The sequence below is a fragment of the Salvelinus fontinalis genome, chromosome 10 (assembly GCF_029448725.1).
Source record: "Salvelinus fontinalis isolate EN_2023a chromosome 10, ASM2944872v1, whole genome shotgun sequence".
In the NCBI taxonomy this organism is placed as follows: Eukaryota; Metazoa; Chordata; class Actinopteri; order Salmoniformes; family Salmonidae; genus Salvelinus; species Salvelinus fontinalis.
In genome coordinates, this window is record NC_074674.1 from 8,083,397 (window position 1) to 8,101,960 (window position 18,564).

The 18,564-nt window shown below is 48.8% G+C and overlaps 1 protein-coding gene across 1 annotated transcript in view; it reads left to right on the top strand.

Annotated features, from left to right (window-relative positions):
* Window positions 1-18,564, top strand: part of supt6h (SPT6 homolog, histone chaperone and transcription elongation factor) — a 46,111-nt gene that overhangs the window by 22,036 nt on the left and 5,511 nt on the right. Inside the window, exons 18-32 of the mRNA XM_055935617.1 lie at window positions 934-1,076; window positions 1,276-1,393; window positions 2,036-2,112; window positions 2,404-2,539; window positions 3,266-3,403; window positions 3,546-3,713; window positions 7,964-8,091; window positions 9,061-9,268; window positions 9,712-9,859; window positions 12,189-12,331; window positions 12,895-13,035; window positions 13,252-13,447; window positions 14,631-14,776; window positions 15,365-15,457; window positions 16,869-16,982. Of these exons, the coding sequence (XP_055791592.1) occupies window positions 934-1,076; window positions 1,276-1,393; window positions 2,036-2,112; window positions 2,404-2,539; window positions 3,266-3,403; window positions 3,546-3,713; window positions 7,964-8,091; window positions 9,061-9,268; window positions 9,712-9,859; window positions 12,189-12,331; window positions 12,895-13,035; window positions 13,252-13,447; window positions 14,631-14,776; window positions 15,365-15,457; window positions 16,869-16,982 (2,097 nt within the window). The remainder of the gene's footprint in view (window positions 1-933; window positions 1,077-1,275; window positions 1,394-2,035; window positions 2,113-2,403; window positions 2,540-3,265; window positions 3,404-3,545; window positions 3,714-7,963; window positions 8,092-9,060; window positions 9,269-9,711; window positions 9,860-12,188; window positions 12,332-12,894; window positions 13,036-13,251; window positions 13,448-14,630; window positions 14,777-15,364; window positions 15,458-16,868; window positions 16,983-18,564) is intronic.

An 18,564-nucleotide genomic window follows, 5' to 3' on the forward strand; every position in this document is an offset into this window, starting at 1 on the left:
GATGTTGAGTTGACAGGACTCACCATAATGTATCCCATAGGATGTTGAGTTGACAGGACTCACCATAATGTATCCCATAGGATGTTGAGTTGACAGGACTCGCCATAATGTATCCCATAGGATGTTGAGTTGACAGGACTCACCATAATGTATCCCATAGGATGGTGAGTTGTCGGGACTCACCATAATGTATCCCATAGGATGGTGAGTTGACAGGACTCACCATAATGTATCCCATAGGATGGTGAGTTGTCGGGACTCACCATAATGTATCCCATAGGATGTTGAGTTGACAGGACTCACCATAATGTATCCCATAGGATGTTGAGTTGACAGGACTCACCATAATGTATCCCATAGGATGTTGAGTTGACAGGACTCGCCATAATGTATCCCATAGGATGGTGAGTTGTCGGGACTCACCATAATGTATCCCATAGGATGTTGAGTTGACAGGACTCACCATAATGTATCCCATAGGATGTTGAGTTGACAGGACTCGCCATAATGTATCCCATAGGATGGTGAGTTGTCAGGACTCGCCATAATGTATCCCATAGGATGGTGAGTTGACAGGACTCGCCATAATGTATCCCATAGGATGTTGAGTTGACAGGACTCACCATAATGTATCCCATAGGATGGTGAGTTGTCGGGACTCACCATAATGTATCCCATAGGATGTTGAGTTGACAGGACTCACCATAATGTATCCCATAGGATGTTGAGTTGACAGGACTCACCATAATGTATCCCATAGGATGTTGAGTTGACAGGACTCGCCATAATGTATCCCATAGGATGTTGAGTTGACAGGACTCGATCATTGGAGATTTGTGAATTCCAATTGTTCCAGCACGTCTTGTGAATAAGTCTGTTTCAAGCATAAATTAGGTCACGTGATGTATAATTCCTCTTCACCTTTGACCCCAGTCGTGTTGCAGGAGGCTGTATAACTGGTTGAAGGTGGCTCCCTACAGACCAGACCAGCAGGCAGAGGAGGAGGATGATGATCTGATGGATGAGAGTCAAGGAAAAGGCATCAGAGTCCTGGGAGTGGCCTTCGCAGACGGCAGGTGTGTGTGTGTGTGTGTGTGTGTGTGTGTGTGTGTGTGTGTGTGTGTGTGTGTGTGTGTGTGTGTGTGTGTGTGTGTCAAAGATTTGTAAGGTGTCTTCCATCCTTGTATTCTGTACCACTCAATAAACAACCACCATAAATGTTTTGTGATATGTTTCAATGAGTGATAACTAAACGTTATAATTCTGTTACCATAGAGACACGCCAGTGTTCTGTTCACTGATCAACGGCGAGGGAGAGGTGGTGGACTTCCTCCGTCTGCCCTACTTCCTGAAGAGGAGGAACGCATGGAAGGAGGACGAGAGAGACAAAAAGGTACAGACCAGACGGACAACAAGAATCTCTCGTCTCTCAACTCTCCTCTGCCCTGCCTCCCTCGTCTCTCCTCCTCGTCTCTCCTCTGCCCCTCCTCCCTCGTCTCTCCTCTGCCCCTCCTCCCTCGTCTCTCCTCCCTCGTCTCTCCTCCCTCGTCTCTCCTCCCTCGTCTCTCCTCCCTCGTCTCTCCTCCCTCGTCTCTCCTCCCTCGTCTCTCCTCCCTCGTCTCTCCTCCCTCGTCTCTCCTCCCTCGTCTCTCCTCCCTCGTCTCTCCTCCCTCATCATCCCGTCGTATCATTCATGCATTAGCAGTTATAATCATCACCTCATCATTGATGTTGTTGTAGAAAGTGTTTTTCCATTAAGTAGCTTAGGGCTGTTGTCTCCTAAATCATTTGGCTTCAAAAGACACTTTGATGTCAGCTGGCCTTTAGGCTGCTATGGGGAAAACCTTGCTGCTGATCTCAGTGCATTTGGTTTGAGGCTGTACCACATTTATATTTGAGTCATTTAGCAGACACTCTTATCCGGAACGACTAACAGGAGCAATTAGGGGTTGAAGTGCCTTGCTCTTGGCCCAACGCTCATAACCGCCAGACTAGCTGTATTCTAGTGATCTGATGGTGTGTTTGGTCTCCTCAGCTCCAGGACATTGAGAACCTGAAGAAGTTCCTGACCAGTAAGAAGCCTCACGTGGTGGCTGTTGCCGGGGAGAATAGGTGAATTCCACTACTCCTCTCTACCTGTCTTTCATACCCTCCTGGAAGCAAAGCACCGGGACACCTGGCACCGGGACACCTGGCACCGGGACACCTGGCACCGGGACACCTGACACCGGGACACCTGGCACCGGGACACCTGGCACCGGGACACCTGGCCTGTTCCTTTCTATTGGACATGTTCAGAAAGAACCTCCTCAGTTCCCTGTGCGTGTTCTGTTTGTTGCCTAGGAACTAATCGTGTGTGTGTGTGTGTGTGTATGTGTGTGTGTGTGTGTGTGTGTGTGGTAGGGACGCCCACATGATAATGGAGGACATTAAGAGGACAGTGAGTGAGTTGGAACAGGAGTCTTCTCTGCCTGCTGTGGGAGTGGAGCTGGTAGACAACGAACTGTCCATGCTCTATATGAACAGTACCAAATCTCAGGTACACTCACACACCTTATACACACACACCGTACACACACACACCGTACACACACACACCATACACACACACACCGTACACACACACACACCGTACACACACACACACCGTACACACACACACACCGTACACACACACACACACCGAACACACACACACACACAGTACACACACACACACCGTACACACACACACACCGTACACACACACACACCGTACACACACACACATCGTACACACACACACACCGTACACACACACACTCCTTATACACACACACTCACACCGTACACACACACACACACCGTACACACACTCACATCGTACACACACTCACATCGTACACACACCGTACACACACACACACCGTACACACACTCACATCGTACACACACACACACCGTACACACACACACTCCTTATACACACACACTCACACCGTACACACACACACACACCGTACACACACTCACATCGTACACACACTCACATCGTACACACACACACACCGTACACACACTCACACCATACACACACACTCACACTCCTTATGCACACACACATTCCTTAAACACAGACTGTACACACAGTCCACATGAACTGCAAGAAGTCAAGTTGGACACTTACAGCATGAATATATAGCTGCATCTACACACGTCTGATGACACTAATCTAACCATGTTTCTCTCCTCTCTCTCTACCCCCCCCCCCCCCCCCCCCCCCCAGACTGACTTCCGTGACTACCCTCCCCTGCTGCGCCAGGCGGTGTCCGTAGCCAGGAAGATTCAGGATCCTCTTGTGGAGTACGCTCAGGTCTGCAGCTCCGACGAAGACATCCTCTGCCTCAAACTACACCCTCTACAGGTGTGTGTGTGTGTGAACGGGGGGAGGGTTCGTCTGATCAATACCATTTTGGGCTGGAATTGTCCTCTGAAGTGGCCTTTGCAGGTACTGAAGGGGAGATTTATTTGATGCTGCTCGAACACTGTCCCTCCTCTCCCTCCAGGAGCATGTAGTGAAAGAAGACCTGCTGAGTGCTCTGTACTGTGAGTTTATAAACCGGGTCAACGAGGTGGGGGTGGATGTGAACAGAGCCATCTCTCACCCCTACACACAGAGCCTGGTTCAGTTCGTCTGTGGCCTCGGACTCAGGAAGGGATCCCATCTGCTCAAGGTCTGTGTCTCTCTCTCGGTCTGTCTCTCTCTCTCTCTCTCGGTCTGTCTCTCAATTCAATTCAATTCAATTCAATTTGCTTTATTGGCATGACGTAACAATGTACATATTGCCAAAGCTTATTTACAATATAAAAATGAGAATCAAAATGGTCAACGGGACAACAGTAACAACAATAACTAAGTGTCAAAATAACCATACATTCAACAATAACATTAAACATACAGTAGAGGACATGTGCAGGTTGATTGGTCTGTCAGACACTGTCCCTTAACTTATGGCAGGCAGCAATGTAGTGCGCTGCCAACCCACAGCTCTCTGCGTCCTCCCCCAACAGGACGGGTAGCCTATCCTCATCAGAGAGGTCTTTGAAACCTTGAATAAGAGTTTCAAATTTGGGGAAATGACACTCTCTAATTGTTTTATATTTTTGACATTTTGTCAGGAAATGCAGCTCCGTCTCAGGTTCTGCTGTTGTGCAGTGGTTGCACAGCCTTTCCTCTACAGGGAGCCAGGTTTTCCTGTGTCTACCCTTCTCAATGGCAAGGCTGTGCTCATTGAGCCTGTACTTTGTCAAGGTTTTTCTAAGGTTTTGATCAGTAACCATAGTCAAATAGTTAGCCACGGTGTACTGTCGATTTAGGGCCAGATAGCACTGCATTTTGCTCTGTGCTTGTGCTTGTGTTTCCCAAAAAGCAATATAGTTTTGTTTTGACTGTGTTGTAATTTGGTTTATTCTGATTGATTGGATGTTCTGGTCCTGAGGCTTCAGTGTGTTAGTAGAACAGGTTTGTGAACTCAGCCCCAGGACCAGCTGGATGAGGGGACTCTTTTCTTTGCTCAGCTCTTGGTATTGCAGGGCTTGGTAGTGATATGAGAGGGGGTCACTGTATTTTAGATGTTTCCAAAACTTAATTGCTCTTTTTTGAGTTTTTATTATTAGTGGATATTTGCCTAATTCTGCCCTGCATGCATTGTTTGTAGTTTTCCTCTGGACATGTAGGAGAATCTTACAGAACTCTGCATGCAGGGTTTCAATGGGATGTTTGTCCCATTTGATGAAATCTTGTTTTGCAAGTGGACCCCACACCTCGCTGCCATAAAGTGCAATTGGTTCAATGACATATTCAATTAGTTTTAGCCAAATTTTAATAGGTATTTCAATTTGAATTTGCTTTTTAATTGCGTAGAATGCCCTGCGTGCTTTCTCTCTCAGTTCATTCACTGCCTCATTAAGGTGTCCAGTTGAGCTTATTTTTAAACCTAAGTAATTGCAGTGTGTGCAGTACTCTATATATTTTGTACCAATTGAGAACTTTGGTCTAATTCCCTGAGATCTGGATCTTCTCTGGAAAATCATTATTTTAGTCTTTTTGGGGTTTACTGCCAGGGCCCAGGTCTGGCAGTACTGCTCTAGCAGATCCAGGCTCTGCTGTAGGCCATGTGCTGTGGGTGACAACAGGCATAGGTCATCTGCGAAGAGTAGGCATTTAACCTCTGAATTATGGAGACTAACACCAGGGGCTGAGGATTTTTCTAGAATAGTGGCCAATTCGTTGATGTAAATATTGAAGAGTGCAGGGCTCAGATTACAACCCTGACGAAGGCCCCGCCCCTGGTTAAAGAATTCTGTTCTTTTCTTGCCAATTTTAATGCTGCACGTATTGCCAGTATACATTGATTTAATTATGTCATATGTTTTACCCCCTACACCACTTTCAATAACTTTGTAGAACAGTCCTGTATGCCAAATAGAATCAAATGCTTTTTGGAAGTCGATAAAGCAAGCGTATATTTTGGTATTATTTTGGTGGACATGTTTACCTATCAGGGTGTGTAGGGTGTAAATATGATCGGTCGTGCGATGTTTTGGTATAAATCCAATTTGGCTTTTACTCAAGACATTGTGCTTATTAAGGAAGTTTAGAACTCTTACATTTATAATACTACAGAAAACCTTCCCCAGGTTACTGTTCACACAAATGCCTCTGTAATTGTTAGGGTCAGGCTTAGGGTTAGGGTTAGGCTTAGGGTTAGGCTCTCTCTCTCTCGGTCTGTCTCTCTCTCTCTCGGTCTGTGTCTGTCTCTCTCTCTCTCTCGGTCTCTCTCTCTCTCTCGGTCTGTCTCTCTCTCTCGGTCTGTCTCTCTCTCTCGGTCTGTCTCTCTCTCTCTCTCTCTCGGTCTGTCTCTCTCTCTCTCTCTCTCTCGGTCTGTCTCTCTCTCTCTCTCTCTCTCTCTCGGTCTGTCTCTCTCTCTCTCTCGGTCTGTCTCTCTCTCTCTCTCTCTCTCTCTCGGTCTGTCTCTCTCTCTCTCTCGGTCTGTCTCTCTCTCTCTCTCTCTCGGTCTGTCTCTCTCTCTCTCTCTCTCTCGGTCTGTCTCTCTCTCTCTCTCTCTCTCGGTCTGTCTCTCTCTCTCTCTCGGTCTGTCTCTCTCTCGGTCTGTCTCTCTCTCTCTCTCGGTCTGTCTCTCTCTCTCTCTCTCGGTCTGTCTCTCTCTCTCTCTCTCTCGGTCTGTCTCTCTCTCTCTCTCTCGGTCTGTCTCTCTCTCTCTCTCGGTCTGTCTCTCTCTCTCTCTCTCTCTCTCGGTCTGTCTCTCTCTCTCTCTCTCTGTCTGTCTCTCTCTCTCTCTCTGTCTGTCTCTCTCTCTCTCTCGGTCTGTCTCTCTCTCTCTCTCTCGGTCTGTCTCTCTCTCTCTCTCTCGGTCTGTCTCTCTCTCTCTCTCTCTCGGTCTGTCTCTCTCTCTCTCTCGGTCTGTCTCGGTCTGTCTCTCTCTCTCTCTCGGTCTGTCTCGGTCTGTCTCTCTCTCTCTCTCGGTCTGTCTCGGTCTGTCTCTCTCTCTCTCTCGGTCTGTCTCGGTCTGTCTCTCTCTCTCTCTCGGTCTGTCTCGGTCTGTCTCTCTCTCTCTCTCTCTCGGTCTCTCTCTCTCTCTCTCTCTCGGTCTGTCTCTCTCTCGGTCTGTCTCTCTCTCTCTCTCTCTCTTGGTCTGTCTCTCTCTTGTTCTGTCTGTCTCTCGTTCTGTCTGTCTCTCTATTTCAGTCTGTCTCTCTCTCTCTCTCTCTCGGTCTGTCTCTCTCTCTCTCTCTCTCGGTCTGTCTCTCTCTCTCTCGGTCTCTCTCTCTCTCTCGGTCTCTCTCTCTCTCTCTCTCTCTCTCTCGGTCTGTCTCTCTCTCTCTCTCGGTCTGTCTCGGTCTGTCTCTCTCTCTCTCTCGGTCTGTCTCGGTCTGTCTCTCTCTCTCTCTCGGTCTGTCTCGGTCTGTCTCTCTCTCTCTCTCGGTCTGTCTCGGTCTGTCTCTCTCTCTCTCTCGGTCTGTCTCGGTCTGTCTCTCTCTCTCTCTCTCTCTGTCTCTCTCTCTCTCTCTCTCTCGGTCTGTCTCTCTCTCGGTCTGTCTCTCTCTCTCTCTCTCTCTTGGTCTGTCTCTCTCTTGTTCTGTCTGTCTCTCGTTCTGTCTGTCTCTCTATTTCAGTCTGTCTCTCTCTCTCTCTCTCTCGGTCTGTCTCTCTCTCTCTCTCTCTCGGTCTGTCTCTCTCTCTCTCGGTCTCTCTCTCTCTCTCGGTCTCTCTCTCTCTCTCTCTCTCTCTCTCTCTCTCGGTCTGTCTCTCTCGGTCTCTCTCTCTCTGTCTCTCTCTCTCGGTCTCTCTCTCTCGTTCTCTCTCTCTCTCGTTCTCTCTCTCGTTCTTTCTCTCTCTTGTTCTGTCTGTCTCTCGTTCTGTCTGTCTCTCTATTTCAGTCTGTCTCTCTCTCTCTCTCTCTCTCTCTCGGTCTGTCTCTCTCTCTCTCCCGGTCTGTCTCTCTCTCTCGGCCTGTGCAGGTTTTGAGTCCGAGCCTTGTTCAGTATATATATCTGTGGTTGTTCCTTGGTGTTTGCTCCATACCTCTCCATGGTCTAATCTTGTCTCGCTGTCTGTGTGTGTGGGGGGGTTCTTCATCCCTGTACATGGTCTAATCTTGTCTCGCTGTCTGTGTGTGTGGGGGGGTTCTTCATCCCTGTACATGGTCTAATCTTGTCTCTCTGTCTGTGTGTGTGTGGGGGGGGGGGGTTCTTCATCCCTGTACATGGTCTAATCTTGTCTCTCTCCACTGTTGAGTCCTGTGTCATGTTTATCTTGACCCATCAGACATTTCTACACTTATTATAACTTATTATAACTCTCCTACCCTTCTCTCTCTGTCTCTCTCTGTCTGTGTGTGTGGGGGGGGGTTCTTCATCCCTGTACATGGTCTGTAATGTTTCTCCCTCCCCCCTGGTCCAGATTCTGAAGCAGAACAACACTCGTCTGGAGAACAGGACTCAGCTGGTCACCATGTGTCACATGGGCCCCAAGGTCTTCATCAACTGTGCCGGCTTCATCAAGATAGACACCGCCTCTCTCGGTGACAGGTATGTGGTTGGCTGTGCCTGGAGGGTATGAATATCTATCCATGGTGTTCTGCTTATAGTCCACTGTATTATCTTTGTATGTTGTTGACTCTCTCTCTCTCTCCCTCATCTCTCTTTCTCTCTCTCCCTCTCTCTCTCCCCCTCATCTCTCTCTCTTTCTCTCTCCCTCCCTCATCGCTCTCTCCCTCATCGCTGTCTCTCTCTCTCTCTCCCCCTCATCTCTCTCTCCCCCTCATCTCTCTCTCTCTCTCTCTCCCCCTCATCTCTCTCTCCCCCTCATCTCTCTCTCTCCCCCTCATCTCTCTCTCTCCCCCTCATCTCTCTCTCTCTCCCCCGCATCGCTCTCTCTCTCCCCCGCATCGCTCTCTCTCTCTCCCTCATCGCTCTCTCCCTCATCGCTCCCTCCCTCATCGCTCTCTCCCTCATCGCTCTCTCATCGCTCTCTCTCTCTCATCGCTCTCTTTCTCTCTCCCTCCCTCATCGCTCTCTCCCTCATCGCTCTCTCCCTCATCGCTCTCGCTCTCTCCCCCTCATCTCTCTCTCTTTCTCTCTCCCTCCCTCATCGCTCTCTCTCTCCCCCTCATCTCTCCCTCTCTCTCTCCCCCTCATCTCTTTCTCTCTCTCTCCCTCCCTCATCGCTCTCTCCCTCATCGATCTCTCATCGCTCTCTCTCATCGCTCTATCGCTCTCTCTCATCGCTCTCTCTCTCTCCCTCATCGCGCTCTCTCTCTCTCCCTCATCGCGCTCTCTCTCTCTCCCTCATCGCGCTCTCTCTCTCCCTCATCGCGCTCTCTCTCTCCCTCATCGCGCTCTCTCTCTCCCTCATCGCGCTCTCTCTCTCCCTCATCGCGCTCTCTCTCTCCCTCATCGCGCTCTCTCTCTCCCTCATCGCGCTCTCTCTCCCCCTCATCGCTCTCTCTCCCCCTCATCTCTCTCCCCCTCATCTCTCTCTCCCCCTCATCTCTCCAGTACTGACTCATACATCGAGGTTCTGGACGGTTCCCGGGTGCACCCGGAGACATATGAGTGGGCCAGAAAGATGGCGGTGGACGCTCTGGAATACGACGAGTCAGCGGAGGATGCCAACCCGGCCGGAGCGCTGGAGGAAATCCTGGAAAACCCGGAGCGTCTCAAAGACCTGGACCTGGACGCCTTTGCTGAGGAGCTGGAGAGACAGGTACAGTAGGAGCCAAGGGGTTGTCTGTGTGTTAAAACCCACAGGAGGGTAGCTCTCCAGGAACAGGGTTGGAGTTAAAACCTACAGGAGGGTAGCTCTCCAGGAACAGGGTTGGAGTTAAAACCTACAGGAGGGTAGCTCTCCAGGAACAGGGTTGGAGTTAAAACCTACAGGAGGGTAGATCTCCAGGAACAGGGTTGGAGTTAAAACCTACAGGAGGGTAGGTCTCCAGGAACAGGGTTGGAGTTAAAACCTACAGGAGGGTAGCTCTCCAGGAACAGGGTTGGAGTGAAAACCTACAGGAGGGTAGATCTCCAGGAACAGGGTTGGAGTGAAAACCTACAGGAGGGTAGCTATCCAGGAACAGAGGAGGATTTAAAACCTACAGGAGGGTAGATCTCCAGGAAACGCTGTGCTAACCTGTGTTTTTCCTGTGGTTGTAGGGTTACGGTAACAAGGGCATCACCCTGTATGATATCCGTGCTGAGTTGAGCTGCCGGTATAAGGACCTGAGAGTTCCCTACAGAGCTCCTAACACCGAGGAGGTGTTTAACCTGCTCACCAAGGAGACACCAGAGACCTTCTATATAGGTATACACACCTTTACCTTCTTTATAGGTAACACACCGTTACAGGTATACACACCGTTACCTTCTATATAGGTATACACACCGTTACCTTCTATATAGGTATACACACCTTTACCTTCTTTATAGGTAACACACCGTTACAGGTATACACACCGTTACCTTCTATATAGGTATACACACCGTTACCTTCTATATAGGTATACACACCGTTACCTTCTATATAGGTATACACATCGTTACCTTCTATATAGGTATACACACCGTTACCTTCTATATAGGTATACACATCGTTACCTTCTATATAGGTAACACACCGTTACCTTCTAGATAGGTATACACACCGTTACCTTCTATATAGGTAACACACCTTTACCTTCTAGATAGGTATACACACCGTTACCTTCTAGATAGGTATACACACCCTTACCTTCTAGATAGGTATACACACCCTTACCTTCTAGATAGGTAACACACCTTTACCTTCTAGATAGGTATGCACACCGTTACCTTCTAGATAGGTATACACACCGTTACCTTCTAGATAGGTAAAACACCTTTACCTTCTAGATAGGTAAAACACCTTTACCTTCTAGATAGGTATACACACTGTTACCTTCTATATAGGTATACACACCTTTACCTTCTAGATAGGTATACACACCGTTACCTTCTATATAGGTATACACACCGTCACCTTCTAGATAGGTATACACACCTTTACCTTCTAGATAGGTAAACACACCGTCACCTTCTATATAGGTAAACACACTGTTACCTTCTATATAGGTATACACACCTTTACCTTCTAGATAGGTATACACACCGTTACCTTCTATATAGGTATACACACCGTCACCTTCTAGATAGGTATACACACCGTCACCTTCTAGATAGGTATACACACCGTCACCTTCTAGATAGGTATACACACCTTTACCTTCTAGATAGGTATACACACCGTTACAGGTATACACACCGTTACAGGTATACACACCTTTACCTTCTAGATAGGTATACACACCGTTACAGGTAAACACACCTTTACCTTCTAGATAGGTAACACACCTTTACCTTCTAGATAGGTATACACACCTTTACCTTCTAGATAGGTATACACACCGTTACCTTCTAGATAGGTATACACACCGTTACCTTCTAGATAGGTATACACACCTTTACCTTCTAGATAGGTATACACACCTTTACCTTCTAGATAGGTATACACACCTTTACCTTCTAGATAGGTATACACACCTTTACCTTCTAGATAGGTATACACACCTTTACCTTCTAGATAGGTATACACACCTTTACCTTCTAGATAGGTATACACACCGTCACCTTCTATATAGGTAAACACACCGTCACCTTCTATATAGGTATACACACCGTCACCTTCTAGATAGGTATACACACCGTCACCTTCTAGATAGGTATACACACCGTCACCTTCTAGATAGGTATACACACCGTTACCTTCTAGATAGGTATACACACCGTTACCTTCTAGATAGGTATACACACCGTTACCTTCTAGATAGGTATACACACCGTTACCTTCTAGATAGGTATACACACCGTTACCTTCTAGATAGGTATACACACCGTTACCTTCTAGATAGGTATACACACCGTTACCTTCTAGATAGGTATACACACCGTTACCTTCTAGATAGGTATACACACCGTTACCTTCTAGATAGGTATACACACCGTTACCTTCTAGATAGGTATACACACTGTTACCTTCTAGATAGGTATACACACCGTCACCTTCTATATAGGTAAACACACCGTCACCTTCTATATAGGTATACACACCTTGGTAACATACCTTTACCTTCTAGATAGGTATACACACCTTGGTAACATACCTTTACCTTCTAGATAGGTATACACACCTTGGTAACATACCTTTACCTTCTAGATAGGTATACACACTGTTACCTTCTAGATAGGTATACACACCTTTACCTTCTATATAGGTATACACACCTTTACCTTCTAGATAGGTATACACACCTTTACCTTCTATATAGGTATACACACCTTTACCTTCTAGATAGGTATACACACCGTTACCTTCTAGATAGGTATACACACCTTTACCTTCTAGATAGGTATACACACCTTTACCTTCTAGATAGGTATACACACCTTTACCTTCTAGATAGGTATACACACTGTTACCTTCTATATAGGTAACACACTGACACAAACACACCTTTACCTTCTAGATATGTAACCCACCACCCTAATTCACTCTCACTGCCTTCTCACACACACTCAGATTCTGTCAGATTCTACAGTTGCTCCGTCTCTGTCTCCAGGTAAGCTGATCACCAGTGTTGTGACTGGTATAGCTCACCGGCGCCCCCAGGGGGAGAGTTATGACCAGGCCATCAGGAACGACGCTACAGGTCTGTGGCAGTGCCCCTTCTGTCAACAGGACAACTTCCCTGAACTCAGCGAGGTGAGAAGTCATGTTCCCCAGGACTCTGACTTGGAGATATTACAACACATCAGAGAGACATTATGGAATATTTATTTCTAAATGATTTATTTGCTCTGGCTTTCTGCCTACCTTTACATTCTCCTCCAACTTTCTCTTCCTCTCCCTCCCTCCCCTCTCCCTCTCTTCCTCTCCCTCTCTTTCCCCCCTCTCCCTCTCCGCTCTCTTCCTCTCCCCTCTCTTCCTCTCCCTCCCCTCTCTCTTCCTCTCCCTCTTCCTCTCCTCTCCCTCTCTTCCTCTCCCTCTCTTTCCCCCCTCTCCCTCTCCGCTCTCTTCCTCTCCCCTCTCTTCCTCTCCCTCCCCTCTCTCTTCCTCTCCCTCTTCCTCTCCTCTCCCTCTCTTCCTCTCCCTCTCTTTCCCCCCTCTCCCTTTCCGCTCTCTTCCTCTCCCCTCTCTTCCTCTCCCTCCCCTCTCTCTTCCTCTCTCTTCCTCTCCTCCCCTCTTTCCCTCTCTCCTCCCCTCTCTTCCTCTCCCTCTCTTTCCCCTCTCTGCCTGTCTCTTTCCCCTCTCACCCTCTCTACTAGGTGTGGAACCATTTTGACAGTGGTTCGTGTCCTGGCCAGGCTATAGGTGTGAGGGCTCGGATGGACAACGGTGTCCAGGGCTTCATCCCCACCAAGTTCCTCAGTGACAAGGTGGTCAAACACCCTGAGGAGAGGGTGAAGGTGAGACACACAGACATGCCATACACACTGTCTGACTGTCACACAAACCAAACCACACACACTACTCTGGTCCTTTAGAGCACACACACCAAGGCTTTGGTTCCCCCTCTTCTAGCTCTCTCTCTCTCGTCAGGACTCCATCTGTTGGTGACTGAAGTTGGTTCAGCTATTTCAGTAGCTGTACAAGTGTTCCCCTAACTCCTCCTCCTCTCCCAGGTGGGTATGACGGTACACTGTCGCATCATGAAGATTGACATTGAGAAGTTCAACGTGGACCTGACGTGTCGTACGTCTGACCTGATGGATAAGAACAACGAGTGGAAGCTCCCTAAAGACAGTTACTACGACTTTGACACGGAGACAGAGGACACCAAGACAGAGGAGGAACGCAAGAAGAAACAGCAGAGAACTAGTTAGTAAACAGTATTATACAGACAACCAGTTAGTAAACAGTATTATACAGAGAACCAGTTAGTAAACAGTATTATACAGACAACCAGTTAGTAAACAGTATTCTATAGAGAACCAGTTAGTAAACAGTATAATACAGAGAACCAGTTAGTAAACAGCCAGTAAACAGTATTATACAGAGAACCAGTTAGAACCAGTTAGTAAACAGTTTTATACAGTATTATATAGAGAACCAGTTAGTAAACAGTATTCTATAGAGAACCAGTTAGTAAACAGTATTATACAGAGAACCAGTTAGTAAACAGTATTATATAGAGAACCAGTTAGTAAACAGTATTCTATAGAGAACCAGTTAGTAAACAGTATTATACAAAGAACCAGTTAGTAAACAGCCAGTAAACAGTATTATACAGAGAACCAGTTAGTAAACAGCCAGTAAACAGTATTATACAGAGAACCAGTTAGAACCAGTTAGTAAACAGTTTTATACAGTATTATATAGAGAACCAGTTAGTAAACAGTATTATACAGAGTATTATACAGAGAACCAGTTAGTAAACAGTATTATACAGAGAACCAGTTAGTAAACAGTATTATACAGAGAACCAGTTAGTAAACAGTATTATACAGAGAACCAGTTAGTAAACAGTATTATACAGAGAACCAGTTAGTAAACAGTATTATACAGAGAACCAGTTAGTAAACAGTATTATACAGAGAACCAGTTAGTAAACAGTATTATACAGAGAACCAGTTAGTAAACAGTATAATACAGAGAACCAGTTAGTAAACAGTATAATACAGAGAACCAGTTAGTAAACAGTATAATACAGAGAACCAGTTAGTAAACAGTATTATACAGAGAACCAGTTAGTAAACAGTATTATACAGAGAAGTAGTTAGTAAACAGTATTATACAGAGAAGTAGTTAGTAAACAGTATTATACAGAGAACCAGTTAGTAAACAGCCAGTAAACAGTATTATACAGAGAAGTAGTTAGTATACTGGGTCAGGGTCAGGGCTGAAACATGTTTATATTTAAACTTTGTGAACAAAACAAGACTTCAATGTTCTTTCTTAAAGTTATTCTTCTGTTTCTCACTTTCCTCTCCCTTTTTCTTTCCCATCCTCCCTCTCTTTCCTCCCTCCATTCACCCTCTTGCCCCCTCTCTTCTCTCTCCAGCCTATATAAAACGTGTGATTGCCCACCCATCCTTCCACAACATCAACTTCAAGCAGGCTGAGAAGATGATGGAGTCCATGGACCAGGGAGATGTTGTTATCAGGCCAAGCAGCAAGGGAGAGAACCACCTTACTGTCACCTGGAAGGTATGGAGGGATAGAGGAAGGGGTTGATAGGTCAGGGAGACGTTGTCACGTGGAAGCGCCGCCTGGAGAGGGAAGGGGCCGTCTGGAGAGGGGAGGGGCCGTCTGGAGAGGGGAGGGGCCGTCTGGAGAGGGGAGGGGCCGTCTGGAGAGGGGAGGGGCCGTCTGGAGAGGGGAAGGGAATGTAGATGGGTGCATAACCCCCCACAGTAAAATAGTGCCCTGATAGGCTACTGTATAAAACACAGGTCAACCCTCCATCTGGAGAGCTACTGGCTGTGCAGGCTTTTGATCTAACCCTGCTCAAACACCAGTCAGCTTATTAAGGTCCTGTTGGAACAGCAGATTTTTTTCCAATGTTTTGTGTCCGAGCAGGGCTGAACCAAAAGCCTGCATGCCCAGTAGCTCTTCTGGAATCTCCTGGAAGGAGGTTGGCCAACCTGCGACATTTCAATTACAACAAAATACTGTTTGTCTTTTAAAAATAATTCCCTCATTCATTAAACCGTTAATGTCGCGGTGTGGGTGGGTGTGTTGACTGACAGGTTGATGAATTTGTTGTTAGATGCTAATCAGATGTGTTATGTGTAGGTAGCTGACGGCATCTACCAGCACGTTGACGTGAGAGAGGAGGGCAAGGAGAACGCCTTCAGCCTGGGACACACACTCTGGATCAACACTGAGGTGAGGACCGTGTGTGTGAGATGGGTTGTCCACATGCCTGTTTCACAACTCAAACTAATCTCTCTCCCCTCCTCCTCTCTCTGTCCCTCATCTCTCCCCTCCTCCTCTCTCTGTCCCTCATCTCTCTCCCCTCCTCCTCTCTCTGTCCCTCATCTCTCCCCTCCTCCTCTCTCTGTCCCTCATCTCTCTCCCCTCCTCCTCTCTCTGTCCCTCATCTCTCCCCTCCTTCTCTCTCTGTCCCTCATCTCTCCCCTCCTCCTCTCTCCCCTCCTCCTCTCTCTCTCTCTCTGTCCCTCATCTCTCCCCTCCTCCTCTCTCTGTCCCTCATCTCTCTCCCCTCCTCCTCTCTCTGTCCCTCATCTCTCTCCCCTCCTCCTCTCTCTGTCCCTCATCTCTCCCCTCCTCCTCTCTCTGTCCCTCATCTCTCCCCTCCTCTCTCTGTCCCTCATCTCTCCCCTCCTCCTCCCTCTCTCTGTCCCTCATCTCTCCCCTCCTCCTCTCTCTCCATGTCCCTCATCTCTCCCCTCCTCCTCTCTCTCTCTGTCCCTCATCTCTCCCCTCCTCCTCTCTCTGTCCCTCATCTCTCCCCTCCTCCTCTCTCTCTCTGTCCCTCATCTCTCTCCCCTCCTCTCTCTCTGTCCCTCATCTCTCCCCTCCTCCTCTCTCTGTCCCTCATCTCTCTCCCCTCCTCTCTCTGTCCCTCATCTCTCCCCTCCTCCTCTCTCTGTCCCTCATCTCTCCCCTCCTCTCTCTCTCTGTCCCTCATCTCTCCCCTCCTCCTCTCTCTCTCTGTCCCTCATCTCTCCCCTCCTCCTCTCTCTCCGTGTCCCTCATCTCTCCCCTCCTCCTCTCTCTGTCCCTCATCTCTCCCCTCCTCCTCTCTCTCTGTCCCTCATCTCTCTCCCCTCCTCCTCTCTCTCTGTCCCTCATCTCTCTCCCCTCCTCCTCTCTCTCTGTCCCTCATCTCTCTCCCCTCCTCTCTCTCTCTGTCCCTCATCTCTCTCCCCTCCTCTCTCTCTCTGTCCCTCATCTCTCTCCCCTCCTCCTCTCTCTGTCCCTCATCTCTCTCCCCTCCTCTCTCTCTCTGTCCCTCATCTCTCCCCCCCTCCTCTCTCTCTCTGTCCCTCATCTCTCCCCTCCTCTCTCTCCGTGTCCCTCATCTCTCCCCTCCTCTTCTCTCTCCCTGTCCCTCATCTCTCCCCTCCTCTTCTCTCTCCCTGTCCCTCATCTCTCCCCTCCTCCTCTCTCTCCCTGTCCCTCATCTCTCCCCTCCTCCTCTCTCTCCCTGTCCCTCATCTCTCCCCTCCTCCTCTCTCTCCCTGTCCCTCGTCTCTCCCCTCCTCCTCTCTCTCTCTGTCCCTCATCTCTCCCCTCCTCTCTCTGTCCCTCATCTCTCCCTTTCTCTCTCTAGGAGTTTGAGGATCTTGATGAGATCACAGCTCGTTATATTCAGCCAATGGCAGCGTTCGCTCGTGACCTGCTGGGACACAAGTACTTCCAGGACTGTAACGGAGGGGACAGGAAGGTACGGGGGAGTGGGGGAATAATGGAGGTGACAGGAAGGTACGGGGGGGAATAATGGAGGTGACAGGAAGGTACGGGGGGGAATAATGGAGGTGACAGGAAGTTACGGGGGGGAATAATGGAGGGGACAGGAAGTTACGGGGAGTGGGGGAATAATGGAAGGGACAGGTTGGTACGGGGGGAATAATGGAGGTGACAGGAAGGTACGGGGGGGAATAATGGAGGGGACAGGAAGTTACGGGGGGGAATAATGGAGGGGACAGGAAGTTACGGGGAGTGGGGGAATAATGGAAGGGACAGGTTGGTACGGGGGGAATAATGGAGGTGACAGGAAGGTACGGGGGGGAATAATGGAGGGGACAGGAAGTTACGGGGAGTGGGGGAATAATGGAGGTGACAGGAAGGTACGGGGGGGAATAATGGAGGGGACAGGAAGTTACGGGGGAGTGGGGGAATAATGGAGGTGACAGGAAGGTACGGGGGGGAATAATGGAGGGGACAGGAAGTTACGGGGGGGAATAATGGAGGGGACAGGAAGTTACGGGGAGTGGGGGAATAATGGAAGGGACAGGTTGGTACGGGGGGGAATAATGGAGGGGACAGGAAGGTACGGGGGGGAATAATGGAGGTGACAGGAAGGTACGGGGGGGAATAATGGAGGGGACAGGAAGTTACGGGGAGTGGGGGAATAATGGAGGGGACAGGAAGGTACGGGGGGGAATAATGGAGGGGACAGGAAGGTACGGGGGGGAATAATGGAGGGGACAGGAAGTTACGGGGAGTGGGGGAATAATGGAAGGGACAGGTTGGTACGGGGGGAATAATGGAGGGGACAGGAAGTTACGGGGAGTGGGGGAATAATGGAAGGGACAGGTTGGTACGGGGGGGAATAATGGAGGTGACAGGAAGGTACGGGGGGGAATAATGGAGGGGACAGGAAGTTACGGGGAGTGGGGGAATAATGGAAGGGACAGGTTGGTACGGGGGGAATAATGGAGGGGACAGGAAGTTACGGGGAGTGGGGGAATAATGGAAGGGACAGGTTGGTACGGGGGGAATAATGGAGGTGACAGGAAGGTACGGGGGGGAATAATGGAGGGGACAGGAAGGTACGGGGGGGGAATAATGGAGGTGACAGGAAGGTACGGGGGGGAATAATGGAGGGGACAGGTTGGTACGGGGGGGGGGTATTGGAAAGTACGGGGGGGATTGGAAAGTACGGGGGGGGGGGGGGGGGGGGTTGGAAAGTACGGGGGGATAGGAAGGTACGGGGGGAGAATAACGGACGGGATTGGAAAGTACGGGGGGAGAATAACGGACAGGATTGGAAAGTACGGGGGGGATAGGAAGGTACGGGGGGAGAATAACGGACGGGATTGGAAAGTACGGGGGGAGAATAACGGACGGGATTGGAAAGTACGGGGGGAGAATAACGGACAGGATTGGAAAGTACGCGGGGGGATAGGAAGGTACGGGGGGAGAATAACGGACGGAATTGGAAAGTACGGGGGGATAGGAAGGTACGGGGGGAGAATAACGGACGGGATTGGAAAGTACGGGGGGATGTCGTCCTAACCACAGAA